Raw genomic sequence first — 22,643 nt, 5'->3', positions numbered from 1 at the left:
AGGAACTTAGAAAACTTACCTAACCTTATTATAAGAAGTGCAATTTATTTTAGCCTAACCCAACTAAATAGATTTTAGATTCGTTTACAATAATTTAATACTAAACAAACACAGTTAAATACATTTTTTTCGTTAGGTTCAGAATGATTTTGGTGAAATTATTGCATACACAAATTTTCACTTGTCCTATATGGCAAGATGAGCGTTGCTATTTAAGCCAAGATCGCAAGTTCTGCCTATTCGGCACGACATATATATATATATATATATATATATATATATATATATATATATATATATATATATATATATATATATATATATATATATATATATATATATATATATATATATATATATTATCACACTGGCCGATTCCCACCAAGGCAGGGTGGCCCGAAAAAGAAAAACTTTCACCATCATTCACTCCATCACTGTCTTGCCAGAAGGGTGCTTTACACTACAGTTTTTAAACTGCAACATTAACACCCCTCCTTCAGAGTGCAGGCACTGTACTTCCCATCTCCAGGATTCAAGTCCGGCCTGCCAGTTTCCCTGAACCCCTTCATAACTGTTACTTTGCTCACACTCCAACAGCACGTCAAGTATTAAAAACCATTTGTCTCCATTCACTCCTATCAAACACGCTCACGCATGCCTGCTGGAAGTCCAAGTCCCTCGCACACAAACCTCCTTTACCCCCTCTCTCCAACCTTTCCTAGGCCGACCCCTACCCCGCCTTCCTTCCACTACAGACTGATACACTCTTGAAGTCATTCTGTTTCACTCCATTCTCTCTACATGTCCGAACCACCTCAACAACCCTTCCTCAGCCCTCTGGACAACAGTTTTGGTAATCCCGCACCTCCTCCTAACTTCCAAACTACGAATTCTCTGCATTATATTCACACCACACATTGCCCTCAGACATGACATCTCCACTGCCTCCAGCCTTCTCCTCGCTGCAACATTCATCACCCATGCTTCACACCCATATAAGAGCGTTGGTAAAACTATACTCTCATACATTCCCGTCTTTGCCTCCAAGGACAAAGTTCTTTGTCTCCACAGACTCCTAAGTGCACCACTCACTCTTTTCCCCTCATCAATTCTATGATTCACCTCATCTTTCATAGACCCATCCGCTGACACGTCCACTCCCAAATATCTGAATACATTTACCTCCTCCATACTCTCTCCCTCCAATCTGATATTCAATCTTTCATCACCTAATCTTTTTGTTATCCTCATAACCTTACTCTTCCCTGTATTCACCTTTAATTTTCTTCTTTTGCACACCCTACCAAATTCATCCACCAATCTCTGCAACTTCTCTTCAGAATCTCCCAAGAGCACAGTGTCATCAGCAAAGAGCAGCTGTGACAACTCCCACTTTGTGTGTGATTCTTTATCTTTTAACTCCACGCCTCTTGCCAAGACCCTCGCATTTACTTCTCTTACAACCCCATCTATAAATATATTAAACAACCACGGTGACATCACACATCCTTGTCTAAGGCCTACTTTTACTGGGAAATAATTTCCCTCTTTCCTACATACTCTAACTTGAGCCTCACTATCCTCGTAAAAACTCTTCACTGCTTTCAGTAACCTACCTCCTACACCATACACTTGCAACATCTGCCACATTGCCACCCTTTCCACCCTGTCATACGCCTTTTCCAAATCCATAAATGCCACAAAGACCTCTCTAGCCTTATCTAAATACTGTTCACTTACATGTTTCACTGTAAACACCTGGTCCACACACCCCCTACCTTTCCTAAAGCCTCCTTGTTCATCTGCTATCCTATTCTCCGTCTTACTCTTAATTCTTTCAATAATAACTCTACCATACACTTTACCAGGTATACTCAGCAGACTTATCCCCCTATAATTTTTGCACTCTCTTTTATCCCCTTTGCCTTTATACAAAGGAACTATGCATGCTCTCTGCCAATCCCTAGGTACCTTACCCTCTTCCATACATTTATTAAATATTTGCACCAACCACTCCAAAACTATATCCCCACCTGCTTTTAACATTTCTATCTTTATCCCATCAATCCCGGCTGCCTTACCCCCTTTCATTTTACCTACTGCCTCACGAACTTCCTCCACACTCACAGCTGGCTCTTCCTCACTCCTACAAGATGTTATTCCTCCTTGTCCTATACACGAAATCACAGCTTCCCTATCTTCATCAACATTTAACAATTCCTCAAAATATTCCCTCCATCTTCCCAATACCTCTAACTCTCCATTTAATAACTCTCCTCTCCTATTTTTAACTGGCAAATCCATTTGTTCTCTAGGCTTTCTTAACTTGTTAATCTCACTCCAAAACTTTTTCTTATTTTCAACAAAATTTGTTGATAACATCTCACCCACTCTCTCATTTGCTCTCTTTTTACATTGCTTCACCACTCTCTTAACCTCTCTCTTTTTCTCCATATACTCTTCCCTCCTTGCATCACTTCTACTTTGTAAAAACTTCTCATATGCTAACTTTTTCTCCCTTACTACTCTCTTTACATCATCATTCCACCAATCGCTCCTCTTCCCTCCCGCACCCACTTTCCTGTAACCACAAACTTCTGCTGAACACTCATTTTTAAACCTACCCCATACCTCTTCGACCCCATTGCCTATGCTCTCATTAGCCCATCTATCCTCCAATAGCTGTTTATATCTTACCCTAACTGCCTCCTCTTTTAGTTTATAAACCTTCACCTCTCTCTTCCCTGATGCTTCTATTCTCCTTGTATCCCATCTACCTTTTACTCTCAGTGTAGCTACAACTAGAAAGTGATCTGATATATCTGTGGCCCCTCTATAAACATGTACATCCTGAAGTCTACTCAACAGTCTTTTATCTACCAATACATAATCCAACAAAGTACTGTCATTTCGCCCTACATCATATCTTGTATACTTATTTATCCTCTTTTTCTTAAAATATGTATTACCTATAACTAAACCCCTTTCTATACAAAGTTCAATCAAAGGGCTCCCATTATCATTTACACCTGGCACCCCAAACTTACCTACCACACCCTCTCTAAAAGTTTCTCCTACTTTAGCATTCATGTCCCCTACCACAATTACTCTCTCACTTGGTTCAAAGGCTCCTATACATTCACTTAATATCTCCCAAAATCTCTCTCTCTCTCCTCTGCATTCCTCTCTTCTCCAGGTGCATACACGCTTATTATATGTCGTGCCGAATAGGCAGAACTTGCGATCTTGGCTTAAATAGCAACGCTCATCTTGCCATATAGGACAAGTGAAAATATGTGTATGCAATAATTTCGCCAAATTCATTCTGAACCTAACTAAAAATATATTTCACTTTGTTTGTTTAGTATTAAATTACTGTAAACAAATCTAACATATATTTAGTTGGGTTAGGCTAAAATAAATTGTTCTTGTTATAATAAGGTTAGGTAAGTTTTCTAAGTTCCTTTTGGTGCAAAATTATAAATTTTTACATCAACATTAATGAAAAAAATATATCTTTAAACGTGTAAGAGAAAATTTTAGAAAGGACTTAATTTTAAATGAGTTCTTGCTAATTGACCAGTTTTACATATTCGGCACGACATATATATATATATAAATCACATCACTTCAGTTTCAACATTTGTGTTTCTTATTAATTGCCATATTTTGAGACATCTGGACAGGTAGTGCACGTCATCCACAGTTCGATCGAGGAAAGTGTCAAATGATCGAGTGTCTGGTTACCAGTGAGCCAGGCGAAGCCTCGCTCGGTCACGTTGCCGCGTAGACTTATTTGTTCCTCAGCTGCCGTGATGTTGTTGGCCTCGCACTCACTCGTAGGGTTGAAGAATGGCTTACAGTTCTGTGACGAGTTGTATGCCAGAGCACGATTTTCAAACGGAGCATTCCACCAGTTACCCCCGTTACCTCCAACGTAACTTCCAACGGTGAGCATGCCGCTGACAGAGCTCACCGAGCTAAATAATGATTCTGCTTTACTGTCTCCGATGTAGCGAAAGAAGAGTTTGAGTTGCAATGGCTCTGGTGGGGTGTTTCGTGGAGACGAGTCGCCCGATTTCCACAACAGTTGCCAATTGTTATCACAATGAACCTCTAAGACACTGGTCAGGTCGAATGACCAGATGAGGGCTGGACCTTTGACTTTGTTGGGTATCTGCCAGCAAGTGTTGGCGCAGTGGTCGCAGTACTCACCCCAGCAGAACTGACGACCACACTTCTCACAGCCGCTGGCCTGGTAGCACCTGGAGTAGCAAGTGGGAGGAGATATACTCTGCCCATCAAATCTCTCATAGTAGAAATAACCTGAAAGTATTATTTGTTTTCATAAATGTCATAATAGAATATTAAAAAAAGAGTGGTTCATATACACCAAAAGAAGAGTTACCATAAACATATAGTATCTGTCGTGGCTAAAAGAGTTTAATTATACACACACATACACAAATATTATTTTTTTCCATGATACGTAAAGTTTTTATTGGTAAAAAAAAACCTCGAGTCATCAATGACTGCATCACGACCCACTTTAAAGATCTAAGAGGGCCAGTGGAAACCTGATTCTATAAATATTCTGGCCGTGAAGTCACATGTTCCTGTCCCTGACTTAGGTTACATGACTTATCTTGCGTTATATAACCTGTATTTATTAATTAAATTCATCTCTTTTACTTTCTATTTCTCTGAAAAGAGCCTTGGTGGAAGGTACTCAGGGATTACCACTGAAAATCTTTATTTAAGTGTTTAAGCACTTTTTTTTGGTGACCATCTTGGTATACAACTGACAAGAAGAATACAAAACTCAGTCCAGTTTATTTCTCGGATTTCTCATAGAAAAATGACCACTTTATTATATTTAATCTTAGATTCCATCTTAAAAATAATAGAAACTTAGCTTATTTTCTTCTTACAGTATCTGTATAGGTAATAACACTTAAACTTATTGGAGACAATGGCGAGACGCCGTTACTGTGGTTATTGAGAAAGACACAGATGCAACACTGGTTGTGGAAAATTGCATTTAGCTGAATGTATCATTATATACATAACAGTAAATGAACATAGATAATTATTATTTATCAGTTAGACAAGTAGGAATTTGGGACACCTAGGTCGCAAAAAATGTCCCCCTTCGATACCTACCACTGTCATATCCACAAGTTGCTCTGGACCTATTAATTAAATGAAATATACATCACCAGGAATGCTGGTAAATATATAAATTTGTGGACTGTATATTAAAATTTAAAAAGGATTATAGTATATACAGACATTTACATAACAGAAGGAGAATTAATATCACTCACCAATGTGACTAGAAATCAAGGTGTATCATACTCAGAAAACCTGTCTATACATGAAAATAACAACTGGCCAGAGTTATAACATAACAGACTTATCTGAGGTTCCTGGAGCTGTCTTGTCCAGTCGCCTGATATCTCAAGTTATGCAGGACTGCACATCCAACAATTTCGCCTCCTATTTGAGAGGTGTCAACCCAATTTTAACCTCTAGAGCACGAAAAATTCTTCCCATTACACTAACGTTGTAACCAATTCAAATTAACAATGGCGACTGTCCCTTCTCCCCAGGCTCAGTTTCCCATTTTCTATGACATAAATGTTATTAAATACAGTATGGCCATCTATATACATATAAATACTGAATTTCTGGAAAATATATACAGTATTTTCCACACTGGTCCTTATCAATGCTTCACACAGTAATGGGCTGAATAAAGCCCAATTTCGATCGAAACATTTCACAAATAAAGAAAAACGTCACCGCATTTACGTATGTTTGCCCAACGTGCAACCATACCCACACGAAACACACTTATGGAAGGGTAGATGAGGCAGTCATCGATGACAGCATCAGAGGTGTGTCTTACCCGGCGACACAAGCAGCAGGTTGCCTGGCTGTGAGCAGCGGTCAAGTGAGGTGAGGTAACAAGTATTTGTGGCTGTTTGTATGATGATAGACGAGCAAGCTGCAGTGGCGATACACAGTCGACTACACTCCAGCAACCCAGCGGCATTCAGTTTTCCACCTACACAATGCAGATAATAATATTACATTCGTGGATACAATGGACAAATAACAGGTACTTGGGAGACTGGAACCAATGACGGCCTTTCGGTCCGACCTGGACCGACTTTTTAATGGTTCAAGTCGGACTGAAACGTGGTCATAAATGCGGGTTATTTGTGTATTGTTCCAGTTATAAGTGCGGGAAATAAATTAAATAATAATGTATATGAAATTAAATAATATTAAATTATATTAATTAAAGTACATTAAAATAAAATACTTATTAAATTTATATTATTATTTTGTTCTAGTTTATTAAGATTTTTTAATAATCCGCAGCATATACACCAAGACAAGTTTATATATCAGTGTATACATTTTAGGGTTTAAATTATTCTTGACTGGTAGTGGACAGGTGACACTGTAGCCTTAATGATCCTTGGAGCAGTCGACGTGCTTTAGGCCCAATTAACCAACTACGTAACAGTAAGTTATAATACATTTTATATTAATACACCATAAAATGCATATCGTAAATGTATGATTAGTTATACTACAATAACACAGGGATATATATACACAGCAAGAGGTGAATATCTCTGTGTACACTTACTAAGGGTATATCTTAGTATGCATCAGTACTCCAGTACATTAATAAGTAAATTAATTACGGTCATAATAACCTCGCCCAGACAAAAAGCTTTAAAACTAACAACCCAATTACCTTATAAACAATATAAATAAATCCACACACTATTTAGCAATACAGTTCTCATCTGAGAGGTTGTGTAAGCATATGTGTAAGCATATGTGAGAGGATGTGTAAGCACACCAGAGGGGTGTGTAAGCATATATATACGCACCCCTCTGGGTTTTCTTCTATTTTCTTACTAGTTCTTGTTCTTGTTTATTTCCTCTTATCTCCATGGGGAAGTGGAACAAAATTCTTCCTCCGTAAGCTATGCGTGTTGTAAGAGGCGACTAAATTACCAGGAGCAAGGGACTAGTAACCCCTTCTCCTGTATAAATTACTAAATTTAAAAAGAGAAACTTTCGTTTTTCTTTTTGGGCCACCCTGCCTTGGTGGGATACGGCTGGTACATTAAAAGAAAGAAAAAAAGTTCTCATCTGATAACATACAGTATAATAACTCTATGTAATAGTTTCAGTCATCTTAATATAAAAAAAATTACTTTATGAAGTACAGAGAATCATAAGATTCTATCTTAGTTATCTAAGTCTTCATAATAGAAACCATTATTAAATAACTACAAAAGAACAAAAAAGGCACAATACCATGACTGGAACAATGCACAAAACATCTGCACATAGGAGAGAGGAGCTTACGACGACGTTTCGGTCCGACTTGGACCATTTACGTGGTGGTAAGCTCCTCTCTCCTATATGCGGTTATTTGTGTACTGTAACCACAAAACTGAGTAGTTAGTAATTGTTAACTAAGATAGTGTCAACTCACGAATTCGCTGCCTCGTCTTGCCTGTAACTTACCAGCTTGAAGAGTCTGCTTGGCAATTATATTTGAGGTCAAGATTGACCTAGGAAGAACCCCGCTGTACTCCCGACCAGAGATGAAGTAGGTACCGTGTGTGTCGTGCAGCCACGCCAGCACCACGACACACACCAGCACCCATGTCGTCCACATGCTGCACCAAGGAGCCTATCCGAGAGGTGGGATGCGTAAATAAAGAGATTAGTTGTTAACGGAGAAGTGATGGCATGATTGATAATATCTGACAAGTTGTACAAGAATGGTATACAATACCGACAAGATGAAATTAAGACACATCTGGATATCTTTATTTTAGACGTTTCACCATCCAGTGGCTTTATCAATACAAATTCCAGGACATATCTTGAAGACAGAAGAACTATATACAGAAAATGAGGTAATCAGTCCCTCAACCTTGGAGTTGGTGCGAAGAGCACCTTAGTCGTAGAGATTCTGAAGCAGAAGCAAGGAGCATTGCGCTTATATACTAACGTCAGGTGGAAAGGGGACGTATAGCAGACGAGGGCATAGTCACTGCTAGGCGGGATTCTCCAGTGAAAGTAGGTCCTACCCAAAGAGATGGGTATATAAGCGCCAGGCTCCTTGCTTCTCCTTCAGAATCTCTACGACTACGGTGCTCTTCGCACCAACTCTAAGGTTGAGGGACTGATTACCTCATTTTCTGTATATAGTTTTACTGTCTTCAAGTTATGTCCTGGAATTTGTATTGATAAAGCCACTGGATGGTGAAACGTCTACAATAAAGATACCCAGATATTGCACATATGTCTTAATTTTATGATTCATAATAGTTTGGTAGATAACAACTATCCAGGAAATTGATACCGTCCTGTCATACGAGTTAGGGAAATGAAATCTTGTTAAACATTTTTTTCTCTCTGCTAGTATTTCTGGTATTTTTTCTTATTTTTTTTTTTTACACAGATCGGTGTTAGAGACTAAGAACTGTTATCCTACCTCAGCTCATTTCAAAGCCCAGTCTTAAGGTAAACTACCGCCCCCCAGGATGCCACCCACAACAGTCGGCTAACACCCAGGTGCCTACTTACTGCTGGATGAACCACAGGGGCAGTAGGTGCAAGGAAACATAGCCAACGTTTCCACCCGGCCCGGAATCAAACTACAGACACTATGTGAGCTGAGTGCGCAACCAACCGAGCTACGGACGGCAGGCAAATCTTGCATAATTTTTCATACAATCAGTATACACTTTACATTCAGTATACACAAACAGTATATACAATCAGTATACACTTTACATTCCAATGTGTTTCTCAATACTAATTTTTATATAGATATACTTTTCCAGTCTAAAAGACCTAGACGACGGGGCGATGATTACTGGCACTATTTACAGATAACTCTTGTGTTTATCTTATGCACGCGCACAAATCTAATACTAAAACTTACACTAACTCAACCAAAGTGGCCACCAAATCGTGTTCCTCTTACAGAAATATGTGCGGAATCTACTGTGAGTGTAGGCATCCGTGAGTGCTATAACCAGATTAACATCAAGAAAGTTAACCTGTCAGTTTGTTGAGGGCGGGGATATAGAGGCTTCTTGGCTGACTCTTTGCTGGATATCAAGGAGTACATATTTCGTTCATTGTCTTCCTTGATTTTTCGTGGATGTAAACGCTGACAGCAATCCGTTGTTCAGTGGTATAATTGTTTTTATCACTCATTCGCACATGCAAATATTTCTGCCTAGGTATTAAGACATTCTGTAAGATTGTGACCACTGTAAGATTGTGACCACTGTAAGAGTGTGACCACTGTAAGACTGTGACCACTGTAAGATTGTGACCACTGTAAGATTGTGGCCACTGTAAGATTGCGACCACTGTAAGATTAAGGCCACTGTAAAATTGTGGCCACTGTAAGATTGTGACTACTGTAAGACTGTGCCCACTGTAAGACTGAGTGTCAACGAATGTGCGTAAATATAAACATAGGTTTTATTCGTTAACTGTTCCGTAGATGTCCGCACATTACAGCGCAGCACATGTCACCCAGAATAATACTGAAGCGCAGATGTGAACTTCAATGTTCTCAGATGATGCAGTTGTCAATAAACATGCGTTAAAAATATAGGTTAACATAGGCAGAGGCGTTTGTTAGTAGCTGAATGCATTCTTAAGCAAGATGTGGAGAACATCAGAGTAAGATGTGGAGAACATCAGAGTAAGATGTGGAGAACATCAGAGTAAGATGTGGAGAACATCAGAGTAAGATGTGGAGAACATCAGAGTAAGATGTGAACATCAGAGTAAGATGTGGAGAACATCAGAGTAAGATGTGGAGAACATCAGAGTAAGATGTGAACATCAGAGTAAGATGTGGAGAACATCAGAGTAAGATGTGGAGAACATCAGAGTAAGATGTGGAGAACATCAGAGTAAGATGTGGAGAACATCAGAGTAAGATGTGAACATCAGAGTAAGATGTGAACATCAGAGCTTACCGTGTGTATGGTGAAATGAGTGTCTCTCACACACTGTGAGCTGCCTGAGTGCCGGTGAAAATAAGCACACGCGCTGTTTTATAACAAACAAACACACACACACACACACACACACACACACACACACACACACACACACACACACACACACACACACACACACACACACACACACACACACACACACACACACACACACACACACACACACACACACACACACACACACACACACACACACACACCCTGCTCCAGAGCGATTATCATACACACAACACCTAGCAGTAGTAGGAAGATAAACTTTGTAGGAGTAAGGATTAAGCAGGAGGATTAAGTCGTGGCTAATGGGACTACAGCCCTGACAACAGTTTCGAGAGATAATGTTCTAGGACACAAAGACAGTACAATCTGAGAAGCAAGTATTGGGTACACATGTAGTAAAAGGTAGTACATAACTAGGTGAAAGAATGACTTGTTAACACACGCTAGTATTATAATTATTAGAACTACTCTCAGTGTTAATGGTATCTCATTAGTATTACGGATACACAGAAGTGAATTGTATTTCTGGGACATATAAACAACTGACGTGCTCACACACACACACACGCGCGCACACACATACACACTCGGGGCCAGGAGCTGGGTCTCGACCCCTGAAACCACAACTAGGTGAGTACACACAGCTGATCCTTGGAATTTGACCGCCTCCCCCACAGACCTCTTACCTTTCCCCTCCCTCGCGTTTCTCCCTCTCAATACCCTCTTTCCCTCCTTTCTCCCTCTCTCTCTCTTTCTCTCCCTCTCCCTCTCTTTCTCCCTCTCTCTACCCTTTCTCTCCCCCTCACATTTCTCTCTCTCCCCCTTGGTCTTATCCCTCACCCCCATACTCTCTCCTCTCTCTCCCTCTTTCTACCCTTTCTCTCTCCTCTCTCTCCCTCTTTCTACCCTTTCTCTCTCTCCCCCACACCCTCTCCCTCCTCTACACATGTAGTAAAAGGTAGTACATAACTGGGTGAAAGAATGACTTGTTAACACACGCTAGTATTATAATTATTAGAACTACTCTCAGTGTTAATGGTATCTCATTAGTATTACGGATACACAGAAGTGAATTGTATTTCTGGGACATATAAACAACTGACGTGCTCACACACACACACACGCGCGCACACACATACACACTCGGGGCCAGGAGCTGGGTCTCGACCCCTGAAACCACAACTAGGTGAGTACACACAGCTGATCCTTGGAATTTGACTGCCTCCCCCACAGACCTCTTACCTTTTCCCTCCCTCGCGTTTCTCTCTCTCATAGCCTTCTTCCCTCCTTTCTCCCTCTCTCTCTCTTTCTCTCCCTCTCCCTCTCCCTCTCTTTCTCCCTCTCTCTACCCTTTCTCTCCCCCCTCACATTGCTCTCCCGCCCCCTTGGTCTTATCCCTCACCCCCATACTCTCTCCTCTCTCTCCCTCTTTCTACCCTTTCTCTCTCCTCTCTCTCCCTCTTTCTACCCTCTCTCTCTCTCCCCCACACCCTCTCCCTCCTCTAGCCTTCTGTCTGTGGTAATAAAAAGTAAAAAAAAAAAAAAAAAAAAATGGGTGGCCTTAGAGGACGGAAACCCAGAGATCTGGTGGACGAACCAGGGAGGAAAGACTGGGAGCTAGAGCTCCAAAAAAGGGAGGAAGAGTGGGGAAGGAAGATAGTAGAGCTTGGTAAGAAAATGGAGGAGCGGATAGCTGAAGAGTGCAGGAAGTGGGAAGTACAGGTCTTAGCAGCAGAAGCTAGGATACAGTGCTTAGAAGAGAAACTGCAAAGCCTGAAACAGATTAGAGAGACAAATGACAATTCAGGTGTGACATCAGGAAATTCAAAGTCAGGCGCAGACAAGGGGATGGTAAGCAACAACGGAGACATGCCGTACATGAAGGCCCTATCAGACCCACGTGGGGCCAGGGAAAAGACGACGAGCACACTAAGATCAAACGACAGGTCCGAAGACAATGAAGGTATGCTATATGCAGAGATTCTAACAGCCAACTGCAGTAGCAAGGGACAGCTGGTCAGGAAAGACAGTCCACTGAGAATAGAAGTTTCAGATATGACAGGGACTGAAGGCAAGAACATGTCAATGGAAGGAAATAAAATGCCTCAGAGGACGCAGATGGAGACTCAGTGGGAGGAGGAAAGGGCGAGGTCAGTTTTTGTGTACGGGCTCCAAGAAGCCAAGGGGGCCAACTTTGAAGAAATAAAACAGGAGGAGAAAAAAATGATTGAAGGCATCATGAAAACAATAGGGGAGGGCAATATGACCCAGGTGACAAATTTTCAGAGAATTGGGTGGTTTGCGAGTGGAAGGATACGGCCTGTCAGAGTAACTTTCAAGGAAGAATCAGTTCGAACCAGGATTCTGCAAGAGAAAGCAAGACTGAGGGACAAAGAGGGGTACCAGAGAGTATACCTCGACCGCGACAGAACACAAGAAGAAAGGACTACACTGAAAGAGAGGGTACAGAGACGCAAGGAGGAACGAGAAGCAATGAAAATGAGCAGGACCCAGACACAGGAGGAAGGGCAAACACACCCCACAGAATCTCCCACCAAAAGACTCCACCCGCGACATTCCCAACGCAACTGAGCAACCTATACTACAACCCACTCACTGTTCCCTCTGCCACCAATCCCCATATCACAAACCTCACCCCAACAGCTGTCCCTTATGGGCATTCTGACCCCACCCCCATCAACACAAACCCCACCTACACCACAGCCCCATATAGGCCCCCACCAAGGCTCTCGCTCCCCCAACCCCAATATTCTTGCATGACCACAATGATAGAAAAGAAACTAAAGGTTTGGTACACAAACGCGGATGGAATAATGAATAAACATGAGGAGTGGAATGAAAGAATCAGTGAAAAATCCCCAGACATCATAGCAGTCACAGAAACAAAACTCGCTGAGACAATAACAGACACAATCTTCCCAACAGGATATCAGATCCTGAGGAAAGATAGAAGGAGTAGAGGGGGAGGAGGGGTTGCACTGCTCATAAAACACCGATGGGGATTTGAGGAAATGGAAGGCATGGACATGATTGGAGAAAGAGACTACATTGTAGGTACAATTCAGTCCGGAGAACATAAAGTAGTCATTGGAGTGATGTATAACCCACCACAGAACTGCAGGAGGCCAAGAGAGGAGTACGAAGAAAACAACAGGGTGATGGTGGACACACTGGCTGAGGTGGCAAGAAGAGCTCACTCGAGCAGAGCAAAGTTACTGGTAATGGGCGATTTCAACCACAGGGAGATCGACTGGGAAAACCTGGAGCCACATGGGGGTCCCGAAACATGGAGAGCCAAGATGATGGATGTGGTACTTGAAAACCTCATGCATCAACATGTCAGGGACACAACCAGAGAGAGAGGGGAGGATGAGCCAGCAAGACTGGATCTTGTGTTCACCCTGAGCAGTTCAGACATTGAGGACATCACTTATGAGAGGCCCCTTGGAGCTAGCGATCATGTGGTTCTGAGTTTTGACTATATAGTAGAGTTACAAGTGGAGAAGGTAACAGGAACTGAAGGGGACAGGCCAAACTATAAAAGGGGGGACTACACAGGTATGAGAAACTTCCTGCAGGAGGTTCAGTGGGACAGAGAAATGGTAGGAAAATCAGTAAACGAGATGATGGAATATGTGGCAACAAAGTGCAAGGAGGCAGAGGAAAGTTTTGTTCCCAAGGGAAACGGAAATAATAGGAAGACCAAAACGAGTCCTTGGTTTACCCGAAGGTGTAGGGAGGCAAAAACTAAGTGCAACAGAGAATGGAAAAGGTACAGGAGGCATAGGACCCAGGAAAACAAGGAGATTAGTAGAAGAGCCAGAAACGAGTATGCACAGATAAGGAGGGAGGCCCAGCGACAGTATGAAAACGACATAGCATCGAAAGTCAAATCTGACCCGAAACTGCTGTATAGCCACATTAGGAGGAAGACAACAGTCAAGGACCAGGTGATAAGGCTGAGGAAAGAAGGTGGAGAACTCACAAGAAACGATCAAGAGGTATGTGAGGAGCTCAACACGAGATTTAAGGAAGTATTTACAGTAGAGACAGGAAGGACTCTGGGGGGACAGACCAGATGGGGACACCAGCAAGGAATACACCAACAAGTGTTGGACGACATACATACAGATGAGGAGGAGGTGAAGAAACTGCTAAGGGACATCGATACCTCAAAGGCAATGGGACCAGACAACATCTCCCCGTGGGTCCTTAGAGAGGGAGCAGATATGTTGTGCGTGCCACTTACCACAATCTTCAACACATCCCTGGAAACTGGGCAACTACCTGAGGTATGGAAGACGGCAAATGTAGTTCCCATTTTTAAAAAAGGAGACAGAAAAGAGGCACTAAACTATAGACCTGTGTCATTGACGTGTATAGTATGCAAAATTATGGAGAAGATTATCAGGAGGAGAGTGGTGGAGCACCTGGAACGGAACAGGAGTATAAATGCCAACCAGCACGGATTCACGGAAGGCAAATCCTGTGTCACAAACCTTCTGGAGTTTTATGATAAAATAACAGAAGTAAGACAAGAGAGAGAGGGGTGGGTTGATTGCATCTTCTTGGACTGCAAGAAGGCCTTTGACACAGTTCCTCACAAGAGATTAGTGCAGAAGCTAGAGCATCAGGCGCATATAACAGGAAGGGCACTGCAATGGATCAGAGAATACCTGACAGGGAGGCAACAACGAGTCATGGTACGTAATGATGTATCACAGTGGGCACCTGTGACGAGCGGGGTCCCACAGGGGTCGGTCCTAGGACCAGTGCTATTTTTGGTATATGTGAACGACATGACGGAAGGGTTAGACTCAGAAGTGTCCCTGTTTGCAGATGATGTGAAGTTAATGAGGAGAATTAAATCTGATGAGGACCAGGCAGGACTTCAAAGAGACCTGGACAGACTGGACACCTGGTCCAGCAAATGGCTTCTCGAATTTAATCCTGCCAAATGCAAAGTCATGAAGATGGGGGAGGGGCACAGAAGACCACAGACAGAGTATAGGCTAGGTGGCCAAAGACTGCAAACCTCACTCAAGGAGAAAGATCTTGGGGTGAGTATAACACCGAGCATGTCTCCGGAAGCACACATCAATCAGATAACTGCTGCAGCATATGGGCGCCTGGCAAACCTGAGAACAGCATTCCGATACCTTAGTAAGGAATCATTCAAGACACTGTACACCGTGTATGTCAGGCCCATACTGGAGTATGCAGCACCTGTTTGGAACCCGCACTTGATAAAGCACGTCAAGAAACTAGAGAAAGTACAAAGGTTTGCGACAAGGTTAGTTCCAGAGCTAAGGGGAATGTCCTATGAAGAAAGATTAAGGGAAATCGGCCTGACCACACTGGAGGACAGGAGGGTCAGGGGAGACATGATAACGACATATAAAATACTGCGTGGAATAGACAAGGTGGACAAAGACAGGATGTTCCAGGGAGGGGACACAGAAACAAGAGGCCACAATTGGAAGTTGAAGACACAAATGAGTCAGAGAGATAGTAGGAAGTATTTCTTCAGTCATAGAGTTGTAAGGCAGTGGAATAGCCTAGAAAATGACGTAGTGGAGGCAGGAACCATACACAGTTTTAAGACGAGGTTTGATAAAGCTCATGGAGCGGGGAGAGAGAGGGCCTAGTAGCAACCGGTGAAGAGGCGGGGCCAGGAGCTAGGACTCGACCCCTGCAACCACAAATAGGTGAGTACAAATAGGTGAGTACACACACACACACACACACACACACACACACACACACACACACACACACACACACACACACACACACACACACACACACACACACACACACACACACACACACACACACACACACACACACACACACACACACACACACACACACACACACACACACACACAAACACACACACACACACACAAACACACACACACACACATTCTGTAGAACTATCAAACACACGATTTATGTTATAAATCCGTCAGTGTGACCTGAAAACTTAATGACTGCCATCATGGCATGCATTTGTTCATGGCTATAGAAACATAGATGATGACTGGTCTTATTGAAGAAAATAACAGCCATTGATCCAGTGTCACTCGGGAGTCATGGAATGAAAGATCTTTGTTACCTGTCAAATTATATTAATTACACTTTTACACTTCAGCATTATATTCATTACATTGTACAGCACTGAGAACATTGTATTCATTACATTGTATAGCACTGAGAACATTGTACCCATTAACTGGTCGCTACTAGGTCCGTTCACTCCTGGCTTCATAGCCTCACCATACCTTTCCTTAATGCTATGTATGAATCCTGCCGCCACCACTTCACTCTCCAAATTGTTCCACTTCCTGACAGCTATAAGGCTGAAGAAATATTTCTTAACGTTCCAGTTGTGTCTACTTTTCATCTCTGAATCATTCGTCTTGTCATTTCCACTCAGTACTTTATATGTAGTTATCATATCCACCCTAGTCCTCTCCTCTAGTGTCATTAGGTTGAGTTCTCTTAAAATTTCCTCAAAGGATATACCCCTTACATCCGCGACTGTGTGTGTGTGTGTGTGTGTGTGTGTGTGTGTGTGTGTGTGTGTGTGTGTGTGCGTGTGTGTGTGTGTGTCTGTGTGTGTGTGTGTGTGTGTGTGTGTGTGTACTCACCTAGTTGAGGTTGCGGGGGTCGAGTCCGAGCTCCTGGCCCCGCCTCTTCACTGATCGCTACTAGGTCACTCTCTCTGAACCGTGAGCTTTATCATACCTCTGCTTAAAGCTATATATGGATCCTGCCTCCACTACATCGCTTCCCAAACTATTCCACTTACTGACTACTCTGTGGCTGAAGAAATACTTCCTAACATCCCTGTGATTCATCTGTGTCTTCAACTTCCAACTGTGTCCCCTTGTTACTGTGTCCAATCTCTGGAACATCCTGTCTTTGTCCACCTTGTCAATTCCTCTCAGTATTTTGTATGTCGTTATCATGTCCCCCCTATCTCTCCTGTCCTCCAGTGTCGTCAGGTTGATTTCCCTTAACCTCTCCTCTTAGCTCTGGGACTAGTCTTGTTGCAAACCTTTGCACTTTCTCTAGTTTCTTTACGTGCTTGGCTAGGTGTGGGTTCCAAACTGGTGCCGCATACTCCAATATGGGCCTAACGTACACGGTGTACAGGGTCCTGAACGATTCCTTATTAAGATGTCGGAATGCTGTTCTGAGGTTTGCTAGGCGCCCATATGCTGCAGCAGTTATTTGATTGATGTGCGCTTCAGGAGATATGCCTGGTGTTATACTCACCCCAAGATCTTTTTCCTTGAGTGAGGTTTGTAGTCTCTGGCCCCCTAGACTGTGCCCCGTCTGCGGTCTTCTTTGCCCTTACCCAATCTTCATGACTTTGCACTTGGTGGGATTGAACTCCAGGAGCCAATTGCTGGACCAGGTCTGCAGCCTGTCCGGATCCCTTTGTAGTTCTGCCTGGTCTTCGATCGAGTGAATTCTCATCAACTTCACGTCATCTGCAAACAGGGACACCTCAGAGTCTATTCCTTCCGTCATGTCGTTCACAAATACCAGAAACAGCACTGGTCCTAGGACTGACCCCTGTGGGACCCCGCTGGTCACAGGTGCCCACTCTGACACCTCGCCACGTACCATGACTCGCTGCTGTCTTCCTGACAAGTATTCCCTGATCCATTGTAGTGCCTTCCCTGTTATCCCTGCTTGGTCCTCCAGTTTTTGCACCAATCTCTTGTGTGGAACTGTGTCAAACGCCTTCTTGCAGTCCAAGAATATGCAATCCACCCACCCCTCTCTCTCTTGTCTTACTGCTGTCACCATGTCATAGAACTCCAGTAGGTTTGTGACACAGGATTTCCCGTCCCTGAAACCATGTTGGCTGCTGTTGATGAGATCATTCCTTTCTAGGTGTTCCACCACTCTTCTCCTGATAATCTTCTCCATGATTTTGCATACTATACATGTCAGTGACACTGGTCTGTAGTTTAATGCTTCATGTCTGTCTCCTTTTTTAAAGATTGGGACTACATTTGCTGTCTTCCATGCCTCAGGCAATCTCCCTGTTTCGATAGATGTATTGAATATTGTTGTTAGGGGTACACACAGCGCCTCTGCTCCCTCTCTCAGGACCCATGGGGAGATGTTATCTGGCCCCATTGCCTTTAAGGTATCTAGCTCACTCAGAAGCCTCTTCACTTCTTCCTCGGTTGTGTGAACTGTGTCCAGCACATGGTGGTGTGCCCCACCTCTCCGTCTTTCTGGAGCCCCTTCTGTCTCCTCTGTGAACACTTCTTTGAATCTCTTGTTGAGTTCCTCACATACTTCACGGTCATTTCTTGTTGTCTCTCCTCCTTCCTTCCTTAGCCTGATTACCTGGTCCTTGACTGTTGTTTTCCTCATGATGTGGCTGTACAACAGTTTCGGGTCAGATTTGGCTTTCGCTGCTATGTCATTTTCATATTGTCTTTGGGCCTCCCTTCTTATCTGTGCATATTCGTTTCTGGCTCTACGACTGCTCTCCTTATTCTCCTGGGTCCTTTGCCTTCTATATTTCTTCCATTCCCTAGCACACTTGGCTTTTGCCTCCCTGCGCCTTTGGGTAAACCATGGGCTCATCCTGGCTTTTTCATTATTCCTGTTACCCTTGGGTACAAACCTCTCCTCAGCCTCCTTGCATTTTGTTGCTACATATTCCATCATCTCATTAACTGGCTTCCCTGCCAGTTCTCTGTCCCACTGAACCCCGTTCAGGAAGTTCCTCATTCCTGTGTAGTCCCCTTTCTTGTAGTTTGGCTTCATTCGTCCTGGCCTTCCCGCTTCTCCCTCCACTTGTAGCTCTACTGTGTATTCGAAGCTTAAAACCACATGGTCACTGGCCCCAAGGGGTCTTTCATATGTGATGTCCTCGATATCTGCACTACTCAAGGTGAATACTAAGTCTAGCCTTGCTGGTTCATCCTCTCCTCTCTCTCTTTTAGTGTCCCTTACGTGTTGGTACATGAAGTTTTCCAGTACAACCTCCATCATCTTAGCCCTCCATGTATCTTGGCCCCCATGTGTGTGTGTGTGTGTGTGTGTGTGTGTGTGTGTGTGTGTGTGTGTGTGTGTGTGTGTGTGTGTGTGTGTGTCTGTGTGTGTGTGTGTGTGTGTGCGTGTGTGTGTGTGTCTGTGTGTGTGTGTGTGTGTGTGCGTGTGTGTGTGTGTGTGTGTGTGTGTGTGTGTGTGTGTGTGTGTGTGTGTGTGTGTGTGTGTGTGTGTGTGTGTGATGTGTGTGTGTGTGTGTATGTGTGCGTGTGTGTATGTGTGTGTGCGTGTGAGTGTGTGTGTGTATGTGTGTCTGTGTGTGTGTGTGTTTATGTGCGTGTGTGTGTGTGTGTGTGTGTGTGTGTGTGCGTGTGTATGTGTGTGTGTGTGTGTGCGCGTGTGTGTGTGTGTATGTGTTTGTGTGTATGTGTGTGTGTGTGTGTGTGTGTGCGTGTGTGTGTGTGTATGTGTGTGTGTATGTGTGTGTGTGTGTGTGTGTGTGTGTGTGTGTGTGTGTGCGTGTGTGTGTGTGTGTGCGTGTGTGTGTGTGTGTGTGTGTGTGTGTGTGTGTGTGTACTCACCTAATTGTACTCACCTAATTGTGGTTGCAGGGGTCGAGACTCAGCTCCTGGCCCCGCCTCTTCACTGATCGCTACTGGATCCTCTCTCTCTCTCTGCTTCCTGAGCTTTGTCATACCTCTTCTTAAAACTATGTATGGTTCCTGCCTCCACTACTTCACTTGCTAGGCTATACCACTTGCTGACAACTCTATGACTGAAGAAATACTTCCTAACGTCCCTGTGACTCGTCTGAGTCTTCAGCTTCCAGTTGTGACCCCTTGTCCCTGTGTCCCCTCTCTGGAACATCCTATCTCTGTCCACCTTGTCTATTCCCCGCAGTATCTTGTATGTCGTTATCATGTCTCCCCTGACCCTTCTGTCCTCCAGTGTCGTCAGTCCGATTTCCCTTAACCTTTCCTCGTACGACATTCCCTTGAGCTCTGGGACTAGCCTTGTTGCAAACCTTTGTACTTTCTCTAACTTCTTGACGTGCTTGACCAGGTGTGGGTTCCAGACTGGTGCTGCATACTCCAGTATGGGCCTAACATACACAGTGTACAGTGTCTTGAACGATTCCTTATTAAGGTATCGGAACGCTATTCTCAGGTTTGCCAGGCGCCCGTATGCTGCAGCGGTTATTTGGTTGATGTGTGCCTCCGGTGATGTGCTCGGTGTTATGGTCACCCCAAGGTCTTTCTCCCTGAGTGAGGTCTGTAGTCTTTGTCCACCTAGCCTATACTCTGTCTGCGGTCTTCTTTGCCCCTCCCCAATCTTCATGACTTTGCATTTGGCTGGATTGAATTCGAGAAGCCAGTTACTGGACCAGATGTCCAGCCTCTCCAGGTCTCTTTGCAGTCCTGCCTCATCCTCGTCCGATTTAATTCTTCTCATCAGCTTCACGTCATCTGCGAACAGGGACACTTCAGAGTCTATTCCTTCCATCATGTCGTTCACATATATCAAAAATAGCACTGGTCCTAGAACTGACCCCTGTGGGACCCCGCTCGTAACAGGCGCCCACTGTGATACCTCTTCACGTACCATGACTCGTTGCTGCCTCCCTGTCAGGTATTCCCTTATCCATTGCAGTGCCCTTCCTTTTACGTGTGCCTGATCCTCCAGCTTCTGCACTAATCTCTTGTGGGGAACTGTGTCAAAGGCCTTCCTGCAGTCTAGGAAAATGCAATCTACCCAACCCTCTCTCTCGTGTCTTACTTCTGTTACCTTGTCATAAAACTCCAGGAGGTTTGTGATACAAGATTTGCCTTCCATGAACCCATGCTGGTTTTCATTTATAATCTTGTTCCTTTCCAGGTGTTCGACCACTCTCCTCCTGATAATCTTCTCCATGACCTTGCACACGATACATGTCAGAGACACAGGTCTGTAGTTTAGTGCCTCGTTTCTGTTTCCTTTCTTAAATATGGGGACTACATTAGCTGTCTTCCATTTCTCAGGTAGTTGCCCAGTTTCAAGGGATGTGTTGAAGATTGTGGTTAGAGGCACACACAGCATCTCTGCTCCTTCTCTAAGGACCCATGGGGAGATGTTGTCCGGTCCCATCGCCTTTGAGGTGTCAAGGTCACTTAAGAGCTTCTTCACCTCCTCCTCAGTTGTTCGTATGTCATCCAACACTTGTTGGTATATTCCCTCTTGATGTTCCCTTCTGTTCTGTCTTCCCACAGCCCTTCCTGTCTCTACTGTAAAAACTTCCTTGAATCTCCTGTTCAGCTCCTCACATACCTCCTGATCATTTCTTGTGAGTTCTCCACCTTCTGTCCTTAATCTGATCACCTGGTCTTTGACTGTTGTCTTCCTCCTGATGTGGCTATACAACAGTTTCGGGTCAGTCTTGATTCTCGATGCTATGTCATTTTCATACTGTCGCTGGGCCTCCCTCCTTACCTGTGCGTACTCATTCCTGGCTCTGCGACTGATCTCCCTATTTTCGTGTGTTCTCTGCCTTCTGTACTTTTTCCATTCTCTATTGCACTTTGTTTTTGCCTCCTTACACCGTCGGGTGAACCAGGGGCTTGTTCTGGTCTTCCCGTTGTTACTGTTGCCCTTGGGAATGAACCTTTCCACTGCCTCCTTGCATTTTGTTGCTACATATTCCATCATTTCATTTACTGGCTTTCCTGCCAGTTCTCTGTCCCACTGGACCTCCCGCAGGAAGTTCTTCAACCCTATGTAGTCCCCTCTTTTATAGTCAGGTTTTTCCCATTCTACTCCTGTTATTCTCTCCACTTGCAGCTCTACTATGTATTCAAAGCACAGAACCACGTGGTCGCTAGCTCCTAGGGGACTCTCATACTTGATGTCCTCAATATCTGAGCTGCCCAGGGTGAACACAAGGTCCAATCTTGCTGGTTCATCCTCCCCTCTCACTCTGGTAGTGTCCTTAACATGTTGGTGCATGAGGTTTTCCAGCACCACGTCCAACATCCTGGCTCTCCATGTTTCGGGACCCCCATGTGGCTCCAGGTTTTCCCAGTCAATCTCCCTGTGGTTGAAATCCCCCATAACCAGCAACTTTGCTCTGCTGGAGTGAGCTCTTCTTGCCACCTCAGCAAGTGTGTCCACCATTGCTCTGTTGCTCTCTTCATATTCCTCTCTTGGCCTCCTGCAGTTCTGTGGTGGATTATACATCACTGCAATGACCACTTTGTGTTCCCCCGACTGAAGTGTACCTGCTATGTAGTCTCTTTCTCCCGTCTCATCTATTCCTTCCATTTTCTCGAATTTCCATCTGTTTTTTACGAGCAGAGCAACCCCACCTCCCCCCCTGCCCCTGTGTGTGTGTGTGTGTGTGTTTTAGTTACTACCAACTGGCCAATTTTCTCACGTAAACTAATATTACGAGCTGTTTAACAGAAGTTTCAAATCTGTACTTTCGCAAAAAAAAAAATCCTTCTTTTTGTGCTATAAATTGAGACCTTT

At 43.7% G+C, this 22,643-nt stretch overlaps 1 protein-coding gene across 1 annotated transcript; it reads right to left on the bottom strand.

The window, feature by feature from the left end:
* Window positions 1–2,990: 2,990 nt before the first annotated feature.
* Window positions 2,991–7,862, bottom strand: LOC128687017 (uncharacterized). Its single transcript, XM_070082718.1, has 3 exons — window positions 7,561–7,862; window positions 5,912–6,070; window positions 2,991–4,326 (listed from the first exon to the last, which is right to left on the bottom strand). Exons 1-3 carry the CDS (start codon window positions 7,712–7,714, stop codon window positions 3,656–3,658), a joined length of 984 nt encoding a protein of 327 aa, XP_069938819.1. The 5' UTR covers window positions 7,715–7,862; the 3' UTR covers window positions 2,991–3,655.
* Between the last annotated feature and the right edge of the window lie 14,781 nt (window positions 7,863–22,643).

The sequence above is a fragment of the Cherax quadricarinatus genome, chromosome 7 (assembly GCF_038502225.1).
Source record: "Cherax quadricarinatus isolate ZL_2023a chromosome 7, ASM3850222v1, whole genome shotgun sequence".
Lineage (NCBI taxonomy): Eukaryota > Metazoa > Arthropoda > Malacostraca > Decapoda > Parastacidae > Cherax > Cherax quadricarinatus.
The sequence above is the reverse complement of the archived record's forward strand: the minus strand, read 5'-3'. Positions and strand labels throughout refer to the sequence as shown.